Below are 24,031 nucleotides of genomic sequence, written 5' to 3' on the forward strand. Positions count from 1 at the left end.
GGAACACGGTTTTTAGTTTGATGGTCACTTGACTTTCAGCTGGGTGAACAAAAGCAAGTTTGAACAGACTTTCGTGCCTAAGGTGAGAGCACAAGTATAACGTGTGCTTCCATGAAGGAAAGGACTGAAGTCCTGGAAACTAGGAAACTCTCAGAAGTCAAGTTGCTAAACGCGGTCACTCATCCAAAGACTCACCGCTCTAAACGTTGCTAAACTTCATCTGTGACCTGCGCACACAGGACCAGACGTGTAATTCATATATTTGGTATAAAATACTTTATTAATAGACAAACACAGAACATACACCAGGTGTGCTAAAACACTACTGCTTAAAACGTGTTAATCTAACACACCATATCGTAACAGCCCTAACATACACAGAACATTAAAAGATCTAAATAAGCTTTGTGCAGAAGAAAGATGCAGACTGCTACGAGTGGATGGCAGTCGAAAGCTATGGGTCAGTAAAAGCTAAAGTCTGAAACGATAGGAACCTTGACAACAGTCCAGTGGAGAGACTGAACCTGACAAAGATCACTTACCCTTAACAATCGACCCCAGACTAGTTGCTGCGACCAGCTTACCAGTGAGTAAGTAAAGGGGTGCAAATGTTTGTGTAAACACAGGCGAGTTTGATAATGACAGAGTTTTAGACTTTATATCTAAGTTTAGGATAATGAATGTAGCACATTTTCTTGACACACTCGTACAGTTTTATATGGATTTAGATCCAACATGACGCCAGTTCTTAAATCGAGAATGCGTTTTTACTTTTTCTTGTGTGACAATAATTATCAGGTAACGAACTCTTTAATAGTGATTTGGGGGCGTTGGGGTAGCCTAATGGTTAAAGCATCCCTTCGTCTGAAGACCCGGGTTCGACTCGCCACGATGGTACAATGTTTGAAACCTATTTCTGGCGTGCCCCGCAGTGATACTGGTGGAATATTGAAAAATATGGCGTTAAACCATACTCATTCACTTCCTTTAATAGTGACTGAAATTGTGCAAACTTCTTCATCTTGGTCAACATTTTTACATATTCATAATTAAGCAGAATGTATTTATTTCACTAGGAGTACATGTTTGGCATGTTATTTCCCCACAGAGTGGCCGGGTCGTTGAAGAACTTCAGGAAGTCGACTGCTGCGGGATGTCCCTTATATGGTGTGTAGGGATGACCGCACTTCCGGTCACCATTACACCTGTTAACCCACGTAGATAAGTACGCAATGCCAAGAGCTGTCTTACTCTCCTTCATGGGTTTGAGGACTAGGTCCATCCATAAATTGGGATGGGTATCTACATTGGGCTTGTTAGATCCGAACTCAGTCACAGCCGCTATCTTATTCCTTCTCTGGGCTACATCGACAATGGTCTCGATTTTAGCGATAAGATCTGTGGGATTTCTTGAAGACGACCCGCTGTAGTAGTAGTCGAGACCGATTACGTCGACATAGTCGTCACCAGGGTAGGTGAGCATATATTCATGGTTATCTATCGCCGCCCCGGGACTGTACGCGTAGAGGACGTTGTGGACGTGTTTGACGTCACGGAGGTAGCGGACAAGGAACTGCCAGAGTTGCTTGTACTCGTCCGGGGTGTTTTGGGCTGCATTTCCCATCCCCCAGAAAAACCATCTACCATTCATCTCGTGGTAAGGACGGAATATTATTGGGATAAGCTTACCCTGGGGATCTTTAAACTTAAGCGCCCATTCTGCGATTTTGTCCAGATTCTCTGTCAAGTTAGCGTTATTCGGGCCACCAGGGAGTAGTTTTTGGATGGTGTGAGCCACGTCCCCGTGGTCGTCCTTAATGTAGAAGCTCCCTCCCGTTACTGGGTTGCTATGGTGCCATGAAAAGGTAATAACTTCCCCTCGAGAATAGGCTTTGTGGGCAAGATACGTCACGGTGTCAAGATAAGACGGTATTAGATCCCGGAGATCCATACCCATGATGCCCGGATGCTGGTTCGTGACTGAGCAGACGTCACAAAGTTCATCGTTATCCTTATTGTGTGCCTGTTGGCTCTAGTGAATACAAAACGAAAATATATATATATACGAAATGGAAAAGAAAGTCATTTCGATAAAAAGGTAGTTCACGCATTAGCATCTAATTCTCAAATCATCTTCGTAAATACGGATGACAGTTTTAACGTAAATTCTGGAACTGTTGAAAATTTAACCCTTTCCTCGTCATTCGCGTCTCTCCGTCAGCAATCGGAATGACAAGGACGATAATGAAAGTCGCCAACTCACAGTGAAGACCCATCCTTTGGTATTTCCATTCTCGTAAACGTGGTACGGAGAGTGACCGCCATATTCACCCCACTGTGTCGATCCCTGCATCCCAAATACGAACCTGGTGCCGTCACGTGACAGCTTCAATAGATTGCTGTACAAATTTTTCGTCTCCAAGGTTGCCTGTTGATCGATCGGAAGACCATAGCAGGCATATTTGATCGCAACCAACAGAAGCAATCTCTTCAACACAGGCACCATGCTGTCGTATATTATGGTTCTGATGTACTGTTACATTCTGTAAAACACGACAGGTCAGCTTATCTGACTTTCCAAGGACAACAGCTGTTATCTGTTCTGAATAGATATAAACAAACGAATTTGTGTTCAAGAAACAATTTAACAACACGCTCAATATCCCAGCTATCTCACGGCAGTCCATAAATATTCGAATCTGGACCAGACGGTCCAATGATCAGCATCACGAGGATCGATGTACGCATTTGGAATAGGATGACAAACGTCAACAAAGTCAGCGAGCCTGTTCACCTCGTCCCGTTACTCGCCTCCTACGACAAGTATCCGTTGTCTATCAGGGACGCACTTACGACAATAACTGTCCCAGTTTTAAATAACAAAATTTAACTTTATAATCTGGATCAAACATGACCATTACGAGAGGACCACAACCGCTCTTCCACTCTTAGAATATGTGCACATATATAAAGACGATGTGGGGTGGTAGGGTAGCCTTGTGCTTAAAGCGGCAGGGCCCGGATCCATTCCCCAAATGGGTGAAGCCCATTTCTGGTGTCCCCCGCCGTCATACAGCTGGAACAATGCTGAAAGCAGCGTTAAATCCCACTCACTCACTATAGACGAGGTGACGGTTAAACAACCACAAAGAGTGAAGGGAGACCACTCTCGATCACTCACCATTTCATGTAACTTAAAGTAAGTGAAGTCATCGTAAAATATTTAGAGTTCCGACATCCAGTTTGTAGTTATAGCTGCACAAGACTATTGACGTCGTCATTTCCATCACAGAGAGCTTGTTAAAAACTCGATTAGAAGACAGCAACACAACGGGACAGCGCAAACGATCCCTCAATATTTTCATTAGTTTACTCTTACAGAATCTTCAAGTTCTGTCACAATAAAACAGACTTGGTTCAATTGCCTCTCCTGTTGTGTTACTGTCACCTAGTTGTTAGTAGGTCCAAAGAAGGAAGAAAAACAGACTCGTGTGTATACCATTCATCAATATTTATTACATATCCAAAAATAGAATGGTATGTGCTTAAAGAAAATATTCGAATTGGGGCCAAAAGGGAAGAGTTGTCCTCTCATTAGGAGAGAAATAACATAGAAATGTCAGCCAAAGGGTATGCCAAAATATAACTTGATCGAAAGGGTGTGTCCAAAGGAAAGCCCAAAAATGTAGCCAAAAAACCGACCAAAGAGGTACAAATGGGATAATGGGGTAATGTACGGATACCCAAACAAGTCGTCCAACCTGAAAACATTTACAGCCAACCAACTACGTATGCAAACCACATCAACATCACATATACAGAAAACAAATACACCATATTCTCCCTCATTCTCTCTCTCACCCTCTCTCTCTCTCTCTCTCTCCCCAATCAGATGTAACTTTACAAAGTGGGTCACACACCTACATATACACATATACAGTAGTGCCACACACGCACTCACGCACTCACGCACTCACGAGCACACTAGATGAGGAATCTACGAGAATACTCTCCTGAAGAAGGCAGCCACTCTCCTCAGCGCCTTCCTCACGGGATGAATATCCTCCACGAAGCTGTCGTCGTCCTCGTCCTCATAGACCCAGTAGTCACTGTCGTCGTCACTTGGGACAGGATAGTAGTCGACATAGGTGATGGTGACTGGGGCAGGGAGCGTCTCTCCGTGGTCAGGGCGGGCCCAGAACGGGGTGAAAACACTCAGAGGGTCGGGAGAGGGACTCGGGGATGAAGCCAGGGGACGCTACATTGGTGAGTGGGGAGGGTGGGATAAAGGAGTGTCATTGGGCGAGGTTTACAGGAAGTTTTTATGTGAAGAATACCAGAAAAAGGTCACAGTCCATAGCCCCAGATTACGCATTTTATGAGACAGTGCCCCAAGACAAACAGACTATGCTGACAGATTGTTAGAAAGAAATGTTAAGGACTAAATGGGAGAGGGGTACCCGGGGATTGATTTTTAGCACACCGTAACAGAGAAAATACAATGAAATGTCTCTACTATGCACAGGACGATTGTGGAAGCATAGAGAAAAGAAGAAAACTATTCCGTCCAAGTTGAAGAAGATGTAGATAAAATGCATACACAGTCGGATTCCTCATCCAGCGACGGCCATAGACTAGCAGCAGGAGTGACATGATACCGGATCATGTCTTCCCGTGCTGAAAATAACCAAAAACAACAAGTTAAAATGCACATTACACTACATGAAGAGTAATTTAGAGACCGTCGAAGATATAGTAGACAAGCGGATTGCCGATAAAATAGACCATGAAGCTAATGGAGTCCCGTTTGGGACAAGTATCGGCCACGAGAATGTGTTACAAGAATAATAATGGGCATTTAATCACTGCTTTGGTATACAATCCATCTATTAGAATAGCCACAAAAGGCCGACTATTTTCATGAAAAGCTGATAAAACAATATGCCCAAACTATGCCTTATAAACAGTCACAATATGTCAAAAGGATTATAAAAGTACCGTCCGTCGTTCATAAATAGCGAGAGCTTTCATTTCGCGGACAGAATACACATTAAACAGGTACACATTTGGGAATTTTCACAAAATTGCAAATGGCGGCCAGTCATCCCCACTGTTGCTACGGTCAAACTACGGCCAATTTAAAGTCAATCTACACTTTTAACACTTTAAAATACAATAACGGACTGCTTGAATACCTTGAATATGCAGCCTTGTAAACATCTTGACAATAGCAGAACTTGGAAGGATGTCGTAGTCAACGAAATGCAGAGCGATAGGTAGCAAGAGCAATGGCGATTCTGTTAAGAACAGAGGGGACCGTTGGCAACGACAACGGTAACTACATGGAAACGAAGTCAGAACGAGGCGTCATCGAATGTTTCCGGCAATGCCAAGCAGGCGGCTATAGTCGGATCTCATGGTGTCAAACACCTGGCGATTTTTAGGGTTTTAGCCGATGCCTACGGGTTCAAACGTCGGATATGCCATAGTTCACTACCACGCCTTATCTGGTAGATCTTAAAAGCACACTGTCAGTTCTCCAAAGCCCTGTTAAGATGAGCACCAGTGAGTAAAGTTGAGGATTCGTTTTCAGTCAGAAAGATACAAGTCTTCCCATTCCCCTTTTTGTTATTTCACATAAGAGTATATCAGAGAGGGAAACTAAAGTCTATGCACGTGTAGTGCCGCATATAGTGGGCAGATATACGTTAAAGTCATTTTCACCCAGTTGAAAATTGATAGACGTTAGGGACCATTTGTTTCCATAGAACTGTGGAAGAAAGACCTTACTCTCTCTAAACAAAGACGGAAACGATTGCAAATAAGGAAGCACATCCTCTTTTGTCGGTCGTTGCCGTGGTTGCCGTCGGTGATATAAAGAAGTGCATGTTGTGTTTGTTTGAACCCCGAATTGAAAGTGGCAAACTGATGAACGTAAATAGTTGCTGGCAAAATCCCTACATCTGACGTGGACACCGTTTGTTGGTTTGTAGCTCGTGGTGTACATTTACAGGCTGTTGGTAGGTGCACTAATTGCTGCGGAAAGATAAGCTATGCAATTCGACTGATAAACGCTCGCTAATAGTCCGACAAGAGTGGCCTCCCTTCGTTCATCAGCCAGGACCAAGCTGGATAAGAGAGACCAGTCCAGCCATTCCTTTAAATACACTAACAGCTCATCGACCTGCTTAATGACCACTCGACGAAGAGCACAACCGCTCTTCCACTCTTAGAATATGTGCACATATATAAAGACGATGTGGGGTGGTAGGGTAGCCTTGTGCTGAAAGCGGAAGGGGCGGGTTCCATTCCCCAAATGGGTGAAGCCCATTTCTGGTGTCCCCCGCCGTATACAACTAAAACAATGCTAAAAGCGACGTAAAATCCCACTCACTCACTATAGACGAGGTGACGGTTAAACAACCACAAAGAGTGAAGGGAGACCACTCTCGATCACTCACCAGTGCACGTCATTTAAAGTAAGTGAAGTCATCGTAAAATATTTAGAGTTCCGACATCCAGTTTGTAGTTACAGCTGCACAAGACTATTGACGTCGTCATTTCCATCACAGGGAGCTTGTTAAAAACTCGATTAGAAGACAGCAACACAACGGGACAGCGCAAACGATCCCTCAATATTTTCATTAGTTTACTCTTACAGAATCTTCAAGTTCTGTCACAATAAAACAGACTTGGTTCAATTGCCTCTCCTGTTGTGTTACTGTCACCTAGTTGTTAGTAGGTCCAAAGAAGGAAGAAAAACAGACTCGTGTGTATACCATTCATCAATATTTATTACATATCCAAAAATAGAATGGTATGTGCTTAAAGAAAATATTCGAATTGGGGCCAAAAGGGAAGAGTTGTCCTCTCATTAGGAGAGAAATAACATAGAAATGTCAGCCAAAGGGTATGCCAAAATATAACTTGATCGAAAGGGTGTGTCCAAAGGAAAGCCCAAAATGGTAGCCAAAAACAGACCAAAGAGGTACAAATGGGATAATAGGGTATTGTACGGCTACCCAAACAAGTCGTCCAACCTGAAAACATTTACAGCCAACCAAATACGTATGCAAACCACATCAACATCCCATATAGAGAAAACAAATACACCATATTCTCCCTCATTCTCTCTCTCACCCTCTCTCTCTCTCTCTCTCTCTCCCCAATAAGATGTAACTTTACAAAGTGGGTCACACACCTACATATACACATATACAGTAGTGCCACACACGCACTCACGCACTCACGCACTCACGCGCACACTAGATGAGGAATCTACGAGAATACTCTCCTGAAGAAGGCAGCCACTCTCCTCAGCGCCTTCCTCACGGGATGAATATCCTCCACGAAGCTGTCGTCGTCCTCGTCCTCATAGACCCAGTAGTCACTGTCGTCGTCACTTGGGACAGGATAGTAGTCGACATAGGTGATGGTGACTGGGGCAGGGAGCGTCTCTCCGTGGTCAGGGCGGGCCCAGAACGGGGTGAAAACACTCAGAGGGTCGGGAGAGGGACTCGGGGATGAAGCCAGGGGACGCTACATTGGTGAGTGGGGAGGGTGGGATAAAGGAGTGTCATTGGGCGAGATTTACAGGAAGTTTTTATGTGAAGAATACCAGAAAAAGGTCACAGTCCATAGCCCCAGATTACCCATTTTATGAGACAGTGCCCCAAGACACACAGACTATGCTGACAGATTGTTAGAAAGAAATGTTAAGGACTAAATGGGAGAGGGGTACCCGGGGATTGATTTTTAGCACACCGTAACAGAGAAAATACAATGAAATGTCTCTACTATGCACAAGACGATTGTGGAAGCATAGAGAAAAGAAGAAAACTATTCCGTCCAAGTTGAAGAAGATGTAGATAAAGTGCATACACAGTCGGATTCCTCATCCAGCGACGGCCATAGACTAGCAGCAGGAGTGACATGATACCGGATCATGTCTTCCCGTGCTGAAAATAACCAAAAACAACAAGTTAAAATGCACATTACACTACATGAAGAGTAATTTAGAGACCGTCGAAGATATAGTAGACAAGCGGATTGCCGATAAAATAGACCATGAAGCTAATGGAGTCCCGTTTGGGACAAGTATCGGCCACGAGAATGTGTTACAAGAATAATAATGGGCATTTAATCACTGCTTTGGTATACAATCCATCTATTAGAATAGCCACAAAAGGCCGACTATTTTCATGAAAAGCTGACAAAACAATATACCCAAACTATGCCTTATAAACAGTCACAATATGTCAAAAGGATTATAAAAGTACCGTCCGTCGTTCATAAATAGCGAGAGCTTTCATTTCGCGGACAGAATACACATTAAACAGGTACACATTTGGGAATTTTCACAAAATTGCAAATGGCGGCCAGTCATCCCCACTGTTGCTACGGTCAAACTACGGCCAATTTAAAGTCAATCTACACTTTTAACACTTTAAAATACAATAACGGACTGCTTGAATACCTTGAATATGCAGCCTTGTAAACATCTTGACAATAGCAGAACTCGGAAGGATGTCGTAGTCAACGAAATGCAGAGCGATAGGTAGCAAGAGCAATGGCGATTCTGTTAAGAACAGAGGGGACCGTTGGCAACGACAACGGTAACTACATGGAAACGAAGTCAGAACGAGGCGTCATCGAATGTTTCCGGCAATGCCAAGCAGGCGGCTATAGTCGGATCTCATGGTGTCAAACACCTGGCGATTTTTAGGGTTTTAGCCGATGCCTACGGGTTCAAACGTCGGATATGCCATAGTTCACTACCACGCCTTATCTGGTAGATCTTAAAAGCACACTGTCAGTTCTCCAAAGCCCTGTTAAGATGAGCACCAGTGAGTAAAGTTGAGGATTCGTTTTCAGTCAGAAAGATACAAGTCTTCCCATTCCCCTTTTTGTTATTTCACATAAGAGTATATCAGAGAGGGAAACTAAAGTCTATGCACGTGTAGTGCCGCATATAGTGGGCAGATATACGTTAAAGTCATTTTCACCCAGTTGAAAATTGATAGACGTTAGGGACCATTTGTTTCCATAGAACTGTGGAAGAAAGACCTTACTCTCTCTAAACAAAGACGGAAACGATTGCAAATAAGGAAGCACATCCTCTTTTGTCGGTCGTTGCCGTGGTTGCCGTCGGTGATAAAAAGAAGTGCATGTTGTGTTTGTTTGAACCCCGAATTGAAAGTGGCAAACTGATGAACGTAAATAGTTGCTGGCAAAATCCCTACATCTGACGTGGACACCGTTTGTTGGTTTGTAGCTCGTGGTGTACATTTACAGGCTGTTGGTAGGTGCACTAATTGCTGCGGAAAGATAAGCTATGCAATTCGACTGATAAACGCTCGCTAATAGTCCGACAAGAGTGGCCTCCCTTCGTTCATCAGCCAGGACCAAGCTGGATAAGAGAGACCAGTCCAGCCATTCCTTTAAATACACTTACAGCTCATCGACCTGCTTAATGACCACTCGACGAAGAGCACAACCGCTCTTCCAGTCTTAGAATATGTGCACATATATAAAGACGATGTGGGGTGGTAGGGTAGCCTTGTGCTGAAAGCGGAAGGGGCGGGTTCCATTCCCCAAATGGGTGAAGCCCATTTCTGGTGTCCCCCGCCGTATACAACTAAAACAATGCTAAAAGCGACGTAAAATCCCACTCACTCACTATAGACGAGGTGACGGTTAAACAACCACAAAGAGTGAAGGGAGACCACTCTCGATCACTCACCAGTGCACGTCATTTAAAGTAAGTGAAGTCATCGTAAAATATTTAGAGTTCCGACATCCAGTTTGTAGTTACAGCTGCACAAGACTATTGACGTCGTCATTTCCATCACAGAGAGCTTGTTAAAAACTCGATTAGAAGACAGCAACACAACGGGACAGCGCAAACGATCCCTCAATATTTTCATTAGTTTACTCTTACAGAATCTTCAAGTTCTGTCACAATAAAACAGACTTGGTTCAATTGCCTCTCCTGTTGTGTTACTGTCACCTAGTTGTTAGTAGGTCCAAAGAAGGAAGAAAAACAGACTCGTGTGTATACCATTCATCAATATTTATTACATATCCAAAAATAGAATGGTATGTGCTTAAAGAAAATATTCGAATTGGGGCCAAAAGGGAAGAGTTGTCCTCTCATTAGGAGAGAAATAACATAGAAATGTCAGCCAAAGGGTATGCCAAAATATAACTTGATCGAAAGGGTGTGTCCAAAGGAAAGCCCAAAATGGTAGCCAAAAACAGACCAAAGAGGTACAAATGGGATAATAGGGTATTGTACGGCTACCCAAACAAGTCGTCCAACCTGAAAACATTTACAGCCAACCAAATACGTATGCAAACCACATCAACATCCCATATAGAGAAAACAAATACACCATATTCTCCCTCATTCTCTCTCTCACCCTCTCTCTCTCTCTCTCTCTCTCCCCAATAAGATGTAACTTTACAAAGTGGGTCACACACCTACATATACACATATACAGTAGTGCCACACACGCACTCACGCACTCACGCACTCACGCGCACACTAGATGAGGAATCTACGAGAATACTCTCCTGAAGAAGGCAGCCACTCTCCTCAGCGCCTTCCTCACGGGATGAATATCCTCCACGAAGCTGTCGTCGTCCTCGTCCTCATAGACCCAGTAGTCACTGTCGTCGTCACTTGGGACAGGATAGTAGTCGACATAGGTGATGGTGACTGGGGCAGGGAGCGTCTCTCCGTGGTCAGGGCGGGCCCAGAACGGGGTGAAAACACTCAGAGGGTCGGGAGAGGGACTCGGGGATGAAGCCAGGGGACGCTACATTGGTGAGTGGGGAGGGTGGGATAAAGGAGTGTCATTGGGCGAGATTTACAGGAAGTTTTTATGTGAAGAATACCAGAAAAAGGTCACAGTCCATAGCCCCAGATTACCCATTTTATGAGACAGTGCCCCAAGACACACAGACTATGCTGACAGATTGTTAGAAAGAAATGTTAAGGACTAAATGGGAGAGGGGTACCCGGGGATTGATTTTTAGCACACCGTAACAGAGAAAATACAATGAAATGTCTCTACTATGCACAAGACGATTGTGGAAGCATAGAGAAAAGAAGAAAACTATTCCGTCCAAGTTGAAGAAGATGTAGATAAAGTGCATACACAGTCGGATTCCTCATCCAGCGACGGCCATAGACTAGCAGCAGGAGTGACATGATACCGGATCATGTCTTCCCGTGCTGAAAATAACCAAAAACAACAAGTTAAAATGCACATTACACTACATGAAGAGTAATTTAGAGACCGTCGAAGATATAGTAGACAAGCGGATTGCCGATAAAATAGACCATGAAGCTAATGGAGTCCCGTTTGGGACAAGTATCGGCCACGAGAATGTGTTACAAGAATAATAATGGGCATTTAATCACTGCTTTGGTATACAATCCATCTATTAGAATAGCCACAAAAGGCCGACTATTTTCATGAAAAGCTGACAAAACAATATACCCAAACTATGCCTTATAAACAGTCACAATATGTCAAAAGGATTATAAAAGTACCGTCCGTCGTTCATAAATAGCGAGAGCTTTCATTTCGCGGACAGAATACACATTAAACAGGTACACATTTGGGAATTTTCACAAAATTGCAAATGGCGGCCAGTCATCCCCACTGTTGCTACGGTCAAACTACGGCCAATTTAAAGTCAATCTACACTTTTAACACTTTAAAATACAATAACGGACTGCTTGAATACCTTGAATATGCAGCCTTGTAAACATCTTGACAATAGCAGAACTCGGAAGGATGTCGTAGTCAACGAAATGCAGAGCGATAGGTAGCAAGAGCAATGGCGATTCTGTTAAGAACAGAGGGGACCGTTGGCAACGACAACGGTAACTACATGGAAACGAAGTCAGAACGAGGCGTCATCGAATGTTTCCGGCAATGCCAAGCAGGCGGCTATAGTCGGATCTCATGGTGTCAAACACCTGGCGATTTTTAGGGTTTTAGCCGATGCCTACGGGTTCAAACGTCGGATATGCCATAGTTCACTACCACGCCTTATCTGGTAGATCTTAAAAGCACACTGTCAGTTCTCCAAAGCCCTGTTAAGATGAGCACCAGTGAGTAAAGTTGAGGATTCGTTTTCAGTCAGAAAGATACAAGTCTCCCCATTCCCCTTTTTGTTATTTCACATAAGAGTATATCAGAGAGGGAAACTAAAGTCTATGCACGTGTAGTGCCGCATATAGTGGGCAGATATACGTTAAAGTCATTTTCACCCAGTTGAAAATTGATAGACGTTAGGGACCATTTGTTTCCATAGAACTGTGGAAGAAAGACCTTACTCTCTCTAAACAAAGACGGAAACGATTGCAAATAAGGAAGCACATCCTCTTTTGTCGGTCGTTGCCGTGGTTGCCGTCGGTGATATAAAGAAGTGCATGTTGTGTTTGTTTGAACCCCGAATTGAAAGTGGCAAACTGATGAACGTAAATAGTTGCTGGCAAAATCCCTACATCTGACGTGGACACCGTTTGTTGGTTTGTAGCTCGTGGTGTACATTTACAGGCTGTTGGTAGGTGCACTAATTGCTGCGGAAAGATAAGCTATGCAATTCGACTGATAAACGCTCGCTAATAGTCCGACAAGAGTGGCCTCCCTTCGTTCATCAGCCAGGACCAAGCTGGATAAGAGAGACCAGTCCAGCCATTCCTTTAAATACACTTACAGCTCATCGACCTGCTTAATGACCACTCGACGAAGAGCACAACCGCTCTTCCACTCTTAGAATATGTGCACATATATAAAGACGATGTGGGGTGGTAGGGTAGCCTTGTGCTGAAAGCGGAAGGGGCGGGTTCCATTCCCCAAATGGGTGAAGCCCATTTCTGGTGTCCCCCGCCGTATACAACTAAAACAATGCTAAAAGCGACGTAAAATCCCACTCACTCACTATAGACGAGGTGACGGTTAAACAACCACAAAGAGTGAAGGGAGACCACTCTCGATCACTCACCAGTGCACGTCATTTAAAGTAAGTGAAGTCATCGTAAAATATTTAGAGTTCCGACATCCAGTTTGTAGTTACAGCTGCACAAGACTATTGACGTCGTCATTTCCATCACAGAGAGCTTGTTAAAAACTCGATTAGAAGACAGCAACACAACGGGACAGCGCAAACGATCCCTCAATATTTTCATTAGTTTACTCTTACAGAATCTTCAAGTTCTGTCACAATAAAACAGACTTGGTTCAATTGCCTCTCCTGTTGTGTTACTGTCACCTAGTTGTTAGTAGGTCCAAAGAAGGAAGAAAAACAGACTCGTGTGTATACCATTCATCAATATTTATTACATATCCAAAAATAGAATGGTATGTGCTTAAAGAAAATATTCGAATTGGGGCCAAAAGGGAAGAGTTGTTCTCTCATTTGGAGAGAAATAACATAGAAATGTCAGCCAAAGGGTATGCCAAAATATAACTTGATCGAAAGGGTGTGTCCAAAGGAAAGCCCAAAATGGTAGCCAAAAACAGACCAAAGAGGTACAAATGGGATAATAGGGTATTGTACGGATACCCAAACAAGTCGTCCAACCTGAAAACATTTACAGCCAACCAAATACGTATGCAAACCACATCAACATCCCATATAGAGAAAACAAATACACCATATTCTCCCTCATTCTCTCTCTCACCCTCTCTCTCTCTCTCTCTCTCTCTCCCCAATCAGATGTAACTTTACAAAGTGGGTCACACACCTACATATACACATATACAGTAGTGCCACACACGCACTCACGCACTCACGCACTCACGCACTCACGCGCACACTAGATGAGGAATCTACGAGAATACTCTCCTGAAGAAGGCAGCCACTCTCCTCAGCGCCTTCCTCACGGGATGAATATCCTCCACGAAGCTGTCGTCGTCCTCGTCCTCATAGACCCAGTAGTCACTGTCGTCGTCACTTGGGACAGGATAGTAGTCGACATAGGTGATGGTGACTGGGGCAGGGAGCGTTTCTCCGTGGTCAGGGCGGGCCCAGAACGGGGTGAAAACACTCAGAGGGTCGGGAGAGGGACTCGGGGATGAAGCCAGGGGACGCTACATTGGTGAGTGGGGAGGGTGGGATAAAGGAGTGTCATTGGGCGAGGTTTACAGGAAGTTTTTATGTGAAGAATACTAGAAAACGGTCAGAGTCCATAGCCCCAGATTACCCATTTTATGAGACAGTGCCCCAAGACAAACAGACTATGCTGACAGATTGTTAGAAAGAAATGTTAAGGACTAAATGGGAGAGGGATACCCGGGGATTGATTTTTAGCACACCGTAACAGAGAAAATACAATGAAATGTCTCTACTATGCACAAGACGATTGTGGAAGCATAGAGAAAAGAAGAAAACTATTCCCTCCAAGTTGAAGAAGATGTAGATAAAATGCATACACAGTCGGATTCCTCATCCAGCGACGGCCATAGACTAGCAGCAGGAGTGACATGATACCGGATCATGTCTTCCCGTGCTGAAAATAACCAAAAACAACAAGTTAAAATGCACATTACACTACATGAAGAGTAATTTAGAGACCGTCGAAGATATAGTAGACAAGCGGATTGCCGATAAAATAGACCATGAAGCTAATGGAGTCCCGTTTGGGACAAGTATCGGCCACGAGAATGTGTTACAAGAATAATAATGGGCATTTAATCACTGCTTTGGTATACAATCCATCTATTAGAATAGCCACAAAAGGCCGACTATTTTCATGAAAAGCTGACAAAACAATATACCCAAACTATGCCTTATAAACAGTCACAATATGTCAAAAGGATTATAAAAGTACCGTCCGTCGTTCATAAATAGCGAGAGCTTTCATTTCGCGGACAGAATACACATTAAACAGGTACACATTTGGGAATTTTCACAAAATTGCAAATGGCGGCCAGTCATCCCCACTGTTGCTACGGTCAAACTACGGCCAATTTAAAGTCAATCTACACTTTTAACACTTTAAAATACAATAACGGACTGCTTGAATACCTTGAATATGCAGCCTTGTAAACATCTTGACAATAGCAGAACTCGGAAGGATGTCGTAGTCAACGAAATGCAGAGCGATAGGTAGCAAGAGCAATGGCGATTCTGTTAAGAACAGAGGGGACCGTTGGCAACGACAACGGTAACTACATGGAAACGAAGTCAGAACGAGGCGTCATCGAATGTTTCCGGCAATGCCAAGCAGGCGGCTATAGTCGGATCTCATGGTGTCAAACACCTGGCGATTTTTAGGGTTTTAGCCGATGCCTACGGGTTCAAACGTCGGATATGCCATAGTTCACTACCACGCCTTATCTGGTAGATCTTAAAAGCACACTGTCAGTTCTCCAAAGCCCTGTTAAGATGAGCACCAGTGAGTAAAGTTGAGGATTCGTTTTCAGTTAGAAAGATACAAGTCTTCCCATTCCCCTTTTTGTTATTTCACATAAGAGTATATCAGAGAGGGAAACTAAAGTCTATGCACGTGTAGTGCCGCATATAGTGGGCAGATATACGTTCAAGTCATTTTCACCCAGTTGAAAATTGATAGACGTTAGGGACCATTTGTTTCCATAGAACTGTGGAAGAAAGACCTTACTCTCTCTAAACAAAGACGGAAACGATTGCAAATAAGGAAGCACATCCTCTTTTGTCGGTCGTTGCCGTGGTTGCCGTCGGTGATAAAAAGAAGTGCATGTTGTGTTTGTTTGAACCCCGAATTGAAAGTGGCAAACTGATGAACGTAAATAGTTGCTGGCAAAGTCCCTACATCTGACGTGGACACCGTTTGTTGGTGTGTAGCTCGTGGTGTACATTTACAGGCTGTTGGTAGGTGCACTAATTGCTGCGGAAAGATAAGCTGTGCAATTCGACTGATAAACGCTCGCTAATAGTCCGACAAGAGTGGCCTCCCTTCGTTCATCAGCCAGGACCAAGCTGGATAAGAGAGACCAGTCCAGCCATTCCTTTAAATACACTTACAGCTCATCGACCTGCTTAATGACCACTCGACGAAGAGCACAACCGCTCTTCCACTCTTAGAATATGTGCACATATATAAAGACGATGTGGGGTGGTAGGGTAGCCTTGTGCTGAAAGCGGAAGGGGCGGGTTCCATTCCCCAAATGGGTGAAGCCCATTTCTGGTGTCCCCCGCCGTATACAACTAAAACAATGCTAAAAGCGACGTAAAATCCCACTCACTCACTATAGACGAGGTGACGGTTAAACAACCACAAAGAGTGAAGGGAGACCACTCTCGATCACTCACCAGTGCACGTCATTTAAAGTAAGTGAAGTCATCGTAAAATATTTAGAGTTCCGACATCCAGTTTGTAGTTACAGCTGCACAAGACTATTGACGTCGTCATTTCCATCACAGAGAGCTTGTTAAAAACTCGATTAGAAGACAGCAACACAACGGGACAGCGCAAACGATCCCTCAATATTTTCATTAGTTTACTCTTACAGAATCTTCAAGTTCTGTCACAATAAAACAGACTTGGTTCAATTGCCTCTCCTGTTGTGTTACTGTCACCTAGTTGTTAGTAGGTCCAAAGAAGGAAGAAAAACAGACTCGTGTGTATACCATTCATCAATATTTATTACATATCCAAAAATAGAATGGTATGTGCTTAAAGAAAATATTCGAATTGGGGCCAAAAGGGAAGAGTTGTCCCCTCATTAGGAGAGAAATAACATAGAAATGTCAGCCAAAGGGTATGCCAAAATATAACTTGATCGAAAGGGTGTGTCCAAAGGAAAGCCCAAAATGGTAGCCAAAAACAGACCAAAGAGGTACAAATGGGATAATAGGGTATTGTACGGATATCCAAACAAGTCGTCCAACCTGAAAACATTTACAGCCAACCAAATACGTATGCAAACCACATCAACATCCCATATAGAGAAAACAAATACACCATATTCTCCCTCATTCTCTCTCTCACCCTCTCTCTCTCTCTCTCTCTCTCTCTCCCCAATCAGATGTAACTTTACAAAGTGGGTCACACACCTACATATACACATATACAGTAGTGCCACACACGCACTCACGCACTCACGCACTCACGCACTCACGCGCACACTAGATGAGGAATCTACGAGAATACTCTCCTGAAGAAGGCAGCCACTCTCCTCAGCGCCTTCCTCACGGGATGAATATCCTCCACGAAGCTGTCGTCGTCCTCGTCCTCATAGACCCAGTAGTCACTGTCGTCGTCACTTGGGACAGGATAGTAGTCGACATAGGTGATGGTGACTGGGGCAGGGAGCGTTTCTCCGTGGTCAGGGCGGGCCCAGAACGGGGTGAAAACACTCAGAGGGTCGGGAGAGGGACTCGGGGATGAAGCCAGGGGACGCTACATTGGTGAGTGGGGAGGGTGGGATAAAGGAGAGTCATTGGGCGAGGTTTACAGGAAGTTTTTATGTGAAGAATACTAGAAAAAGGTCACAGTCCATAGCCCCAGATTACCCATTTTATGAGACAGTGCCCCAAGACAAACAGACTATGCTGACAGATTGTTAGAAAGAAATGTTAAGGACTAAATGGGAGAGGGGTACCCGGGGATTGATTTTTAGCACACCGTAACAGAGAAAATACAATGAAATGTCTCTACTATGCACAAGACGATTGTGGAAGCATAGAGAAAAGAAGAAAACTATTCCGTCCAAGTTGAAGAAGATGTAGATAAAATGCATACACAGTCGGATTCCTCATCCAGCGACGGCCATAGACTAGCAGCAGGAGTGACATGATACCGGATCATGTCTTCCCGTGCTGAAAATAACCAAAAACAACAAGTTAAAATGCACATTACACTACATGAAGAGTAATTTAGAGACCGTCGAAGATATAGTAGACAAGCGGATTGCCGATAAAATAGACCATGAAGCTAATGGAGTCCCGTTTGGGACAAGTATCGGCCACGAGAATGTGTTACAAGAATAATAATGGGCATTTAATCACTGCTTTGGTATACAATCCATCTATTAGAATAGCCACAAAAGGCCGACTATTTTCATGAAAAGCTGACAAAACAATATACCCAAACTATGCCTTATAAACAGTCACAATATGTCAAAAGGATTATAAAAGTACCGTCCGTCGTTCATAAATAGCGAGAGCTTTCATTTCGCGGACAGAATACACATTAAACAGGTACACATTTGGGAATTTTCACAAAATTGCAAATGGCGGCCAGTCATCCCCACTGTTGCTACGGTCAAACTACGGCCAATTTAAAGTCAATCTACACTTTTAACACTTTAAAATACAATAACGGACTGCTTGAATACCTTGAATATGCAGCCTTGTAAACATCTTGACAATAGCAGAACTCGGAAGGATGTCGTAGTCAACGAAATGCAGAGCGATAGGTAGCAAGAGCAATGGCGATTCTGTTAAGAACAGAGGGGACCGTTGGCAACGACAACGGTAACTACATGGAAACGAAGTCAGAACGAGGCGTCATCGAATGTTTCCGGCAATGCCAAGCAGGCGGCTATAGTCGGATCTCATGGTGTCAAACACCTGGCGATTTTTAGGGTTTTAGCCGATGCCTACGGGTTCAAACGTCGGATATGCCATAGTTCACTACCACGCCTTATCTGTTAGATCTTAAAAACACACTGTCAGTTCTCCAAAGCCCTGTTAAGATGAGCACCAGTGAGTAAAGTTGAGGATTCGTTTTCAGTCAGAAAGATACAAGTCTTCCCATTCCCCTTTTTGTTATTTCACATAAGAGTATATCAGAGAGGGAAACTAAAGTCTATGCACGTGTAGTGCCGCATATAGTGGGCAGATATACGTTCAAGTCATTTTCACCCAGTTGAAAATTGATAGACGTTAGGGACCATTTGTTTCCATAGAACTGTGGAAGAAAGACCTTACTCTCTCTAAACAAAGACGGAAACGATTGCAAATAAGGAAGCACATCCTCTTTTGTCGGTCGTTGCCGTGGTTGCCGTCGGTGATAAAAAGAAGTGCATGTTGTGTTTGTTTGAACCCCGAATTGAAAGTGGCAAACTGATGAACGTAAATAGTTGCTGGCAAAGTCCCTACATCTGACGTGGACACCGTTTGTTGGTTTGTAGCTCGTGGTGTACATTTACAGGCTGTTGGTAGGTGCACTAATTGCTGCGGAAAGATAAGCTATGCAATTCGACTGATAAACGCTCGCTAATAGTCCGACAAGAGTGGCCTCCCTTCGTTCATCAGCCAGGACCAAGCTGGATAAGAGAGACCAGTCCAGCCATTCCTTTAAATACACTTACAGCTCATCGACCTGCTTAATGACCACTCGACGAAGAGCACAACCGCTCTTCCACTCTTAGAATATGTGCACATATATAAAGACGATGTGGGGTGGTAGGGTAGCCTTGTGCTGAAAGCGGAAGGGGCGGGTTCCATTCCCCAAATGGGTGAAGCCCATTTCTGGTGTCCCCCGCCGTATACAACTAAAACAATGCTAAAAGCGACGTAAAATCCCACTCACTCACTATAGACGAGGTGACGGTTAAACAACCACAAAGAGTGAAGGGAGACCACTCTCGATCACTCACCAGTGCACGTCATTTAAAGTAAGTGAAGTCATCGTAAAATATTTAGAGTTCCGACATCCAGTTTGTAGTTACAGCTGCACAAGACTATTGACGTCGTCATTTCCATCACAGAGAGCTTGTTAAAAACTCGATTAGAAGACAGCAACACAACGGGACAGCGCAAACGATCCCTCAATATTTTCATTAGTTTACTCTTACAGAATCTTCAAGTTCTGTCACAATAAAACAGACTTGGTTCAATTGCCTCTCCTGTTGTGTTACTGTCACCTAGTTGTTAGTAGGTCCAAAGAAGGAAGAAAAACAGACTCGTGTGTATACCATTCATCAATATTTATTACATATCCAAAAATAGAATGGTATGTGCTTAAAGAAAATATTCGAATTGGGGCCAAAAGGGAAGAGTTGTCCCCTCATTAGGAGAGAAATAACATAGAAATGTCAGCCAAAGGGTATGCCAAAATATAACTTGATCGAAAGGGTGTGTCCAAAGGAAAGCCCAAAATGGTAGCCAAAAACAGACCAAAGAGGTACAAATGGGATAATAGGGTATTGTACGGATATCCAAACAAGTCGTCCAACCTGAAAACATTTACAGCCAACCAAATACGTATGCAAACCACATCAACATCCCATATAGAGAAAACAAATACACCATATTCTCCCTCATTCTCTCTCTCACCCTCTCTCTCTCTCTCTCTCTCTCTCTCCCCAATCAGATGTAACTTTACAAAGTGGGTCACACACCTACATATACACATATACAGTAGTGCCACACACGCACTCACGCACTCACGCACTCACGCACTCACGCGCACACTAGATGAGGAATCTACGAGAATACTCTCCTGAAGAAGGCAGCCACTCTCCTCAGCGCCTTCCTCACGGGATGAATATCCTCCACGAAGCTGTCGTCGTCCTCGTCCTCATAGACCCAGTAGTCACTGTCGTCGTCACTTGGGACAGGATAGTAGTCGACATAGGTGATGGTGACTGGGGCAGGGAGCGTTTCTCCGTGGTCAGGGCGGGCCCAGAACGGGGTGAAAACACTCAGAGGGTCGGGAGAGGGACTCGGGGATGAAGCCAGGGGACGCTACATTGGTGAGTGGGGAGGGTGGGATAAAGGAGAGTCATTGGGCGAGGTTTACAGGAAGTTTTTATGTGAAGAATACTAGAAAAAGGTCACAGTCCATAGCCCCAGATTACCCATTTTATGAGACAGTGCCCCAAGACAAACAGACTATGCTGACAGATTGTTAGAAAGAAATGTTAAGGACTAAATGGGAGAGGGGTACCCGGGGATTGATTTTTAGCACACCGTAACAGAGAAAATACAATGAAATGTCTCTACTATGCACAAGACGATTGTGGAAGCATAGAGAAAAGAAGAAAACTATTCCGTCCAAGTTGAAGAAGATGTAGATAAAATGCATACACAGTCGGATTCCTCATCCAGCGACGGCCATAGACTAGCAGCAGGAGTGACATGATACCGGATCATGTCTTCCCGTGCTGAAAATAACCAAAAACAACAAGTTAAAATGCACATTACACTACATGAAGAGTAATTTAGAGACCGTCGAAGATATAGTAGACAAGCGGATTGCCGATAAAATAGACCATGAAGCTAATGGAGTCCCGTTTGGGACAAGTATCGGCCACGAGAATGTGTTACAAGAATAATAATGGGCATTTAATCACTGCTTTGGTATACAATCCATCTATTAGAATAGCCACAAAAGGCCGACTATTTTCATGAAAAGCTGACAAAACAATATACCCAAACTATGCCTTATAAACAGTCACAATATGTCAAAAGGATTATAAAAGTACCGTCCGTCGTTCATAAATAGCGAGAGCTTTCATTTCGCGGACAGAATACACATCAAACAGGTACACATTTGGGAATTTTCACAAAATTGCAAATGGCGGCCAGTCATCCCCACTGTTGCTACGGTCAAACTACGGCCAATTTAAAGTCAATCTACACTTTTAACACTTTAAAATACAATAACGGACTGCTTGAATACCTTGAATATGCAGCCTTGTAAACATCTTGACAATAGCAGAACTCGGAAGGATGTCGTAGTCAACGAAATGCAGAGCGATAGGTAGCAAGAGCAATGGCGATTCTGTTAAGAACAGAGGGGACCGTTGGCAACGACAACGGTAACTACATGGAAACGAAGTCAGAACGAGGCGTCATCGAATGTTTCCGGCAATGCCAAGCAGGCGGCTATAGTCGGATCTCATGGTGTCAAACACCTGGCGATTTTTAGGGTTTTAGCCGATGCCTACGGGTTCAAACGTCGGATATGCCATAGTTCACTACCACGCCTTATCTGGTAGATCTTAAAAGCACACTGTCAGTTCTCCAAAGCCCTGTTAAGATGAGCACCAGTGAGTAAAGTTGAGGATTCGTTTTCAGTCAGAAAGATACAAGTCTTCCCATTCCCCTTTTTGTTATTTCACATAAGAGTATATCAGAGAGGGAAACTAAAGTCTATGCACGTGTAGTGCCGCATATAGTGGGCAGATATACGTTCAAGTCATTTTCACCCAGTTGAAAATTGATAGACGTTAGGGACCATTTGTTTCCATAGAACTGTGGAAGAAAGACCTTACTCTCTCTAAACAAAGACGGAAACGATTGCAAATAAGGAAGCACATCCTCTTTTGTCGGTCGTTGCCGTGGTTGCCGTCGGTGATAAAAAGAAGTGCATGTTGTGTTTGTTTGAACCCCGAATTGAAAGTGGCAAACTGATGAACGTAAATAGTTGCTGGCAAAGTCCCTACATCTGACGTGGACACCGTTTGTTGGTTTGTAGCTCGTGGTGTACATTTACAGGCTGTTGGTAGGTGCACTAATTGCTGCGGAAAGATAAGCTATGCAATTCGACTGATAAACGCTCGCTAATAGTCCGACAAGAGTGGCCTCCCTTCGTTCATCAGCCAGGACCAAGCTGGATAAGAGAGACCAGTCCAGCCATTCCTTTAAATACACTTACAGCTCATCGACCTGCTTAATGACCACTCGACGAAGAGCACAACCGCTCTTCCACTCTTAGAATATGTGCACATATATAAAGACGATGTGGGGTGGTAGGGTAGCCTTGTGCTGAAAGCGGAAGGGGCGGGTTCCATTCCCCAAATGGGTGAAGCCCATTTCTGGTGTCCCCCGCCGTATACAACTAAAACAATGCTAAAAGCGACGTAAAATCCCACTCACTCACTATAGACGAGGTGACGGTTAAACAACCACAAAGAGTGAAGGGAGACCACTCTCGATCACTCACCAGTGCACGTCATTTAAAGTAAGTGAAGTCATCGTAAAATATTTAGAGTTCCGACATCCAGTTTGTAGTTACAGCTGCACAAGACTATTGACGTCGTCATTTCCATCACAGAGAGCTTGTTAAAAACTCGATTAGAAGACAGCAACACAACGGGACAGCGCAAACGATCCCTCAATATTTTCATTAGTTTACTCTTACAGAATCTTCAAGTTCTGTCACAATAAAACAGACTTGGTTCAATTGCCTCTCCTGTTGTGTTACTGTCACCTAGTTGTTAGTAGGTCCAAAGAAGGAAGAAAAACAGACTCGTGTGTATACCATTCATCAATATTTATTACATATCCAAAAATAGAATGGTATGTGCTTAAAGAAAATATTCGAATTGGGGCCAAAAGGGAAGAGTTGTCCTCTCATTAGGAGAGAAATAACATAGAAATGTCAGCCAAAGGGTATGCCAAAATATAACTTGATCGAAAGGGTGTGTCCAAAGGAAAGCCCAAAATGGTAGCCAAAAACAGACCAAAGAGGTACAAATGGGATAATAGGGTATTGTACGGACACCCAAACAAGTCGTCCAACCTGAAAACATTTACAGCCAACCAAATACGCCTGCAAACCACATCAACATCACATATAGAGAAAACAAATACACCATATTCTCCCTCATTCTCTCTCTCACCCTCTCTCTCTCTCTCTCTCCCCAATCAGATGTAACTTTACAAAGTGGGTCACACACCTACATATACACATATACAGTAGTGCCACACACGCACTCACGCACTCACGCACTCACGCGCACACGCGCACACTAGATGAGGAATCTACGAGAATACTCTCCTGAAGAAGGCAGCCACTCTCCTCAGCGCCTTCCTCACGGGATGAATATCCTCCACGAAGCTGTCGTCGTCCTCGTCCTCATAGACCCAGTAGTCACTGTCGTCGTCACTTGGGACAGGATAGTAGTCGACATAGGTGATGGTGACTGGGGCAGGGAGCGTTTCTCCGTGGTCAGGGCGGGTCCAGAACGGGGTGAAAACACTCAGAGGGTCGGGAGAGGGACTCGGGGATGAAGCCAGGGGACGCTACATTGGTGAGTGGGGAGGGTGGGATAAAGGAGAGTCATTGGGCGAG

General features: G+C 43.9%; 1 protein-coding gene across 1 annotated transcript; it reads right to left on the reverse strand.

Annotated features, from left to right (window-relative positions):
* Window positions 1–1,049: 1,049 nt before the first annotated feature.
* LOC137297098 (mannan endo-1,4-beta-mannosidase-like) lies at window positions 1,050–2,547 on the reverse strand. The gene is made up of 2 exons (XM_067829080.1): window positions 2,264–2,547; window positions 1,050–2,032 (listed from the first exon to the last, which is right to left on the reverse strand). The coding sequence occupies exons 1-2, from the start codon at window positions 2,504–2,506 to the stop codon at window positions 1,073–1,075; spliced, it is 1,203 nt and encodes a 400-aa protein (XP_067685181.1). The 5' UTR covers window positions 2,507–2,547; the 3' UTR covers window positions 1,050–1,072.
* Between the last annotated feature and the right edge of the window lie 21,484 nt (window positions 2,548–24,031).

Source organism: Haliotis asinina, chromosome 9 (genome assembly GCF_037392515.1).
Source record: "Haliotis asinina isolate JCU_RB_2024 chromosome 9, JCU_Hal_asi_v2, whole genome shotgun sequence".
In the NCBI taxonomy this organism is placed as follows: Eukaryota; Metazoa; Mollusca; class Gastropoda; order Lepetellida; family Haliotidae; genus Haliotis; species Haliotis asinina.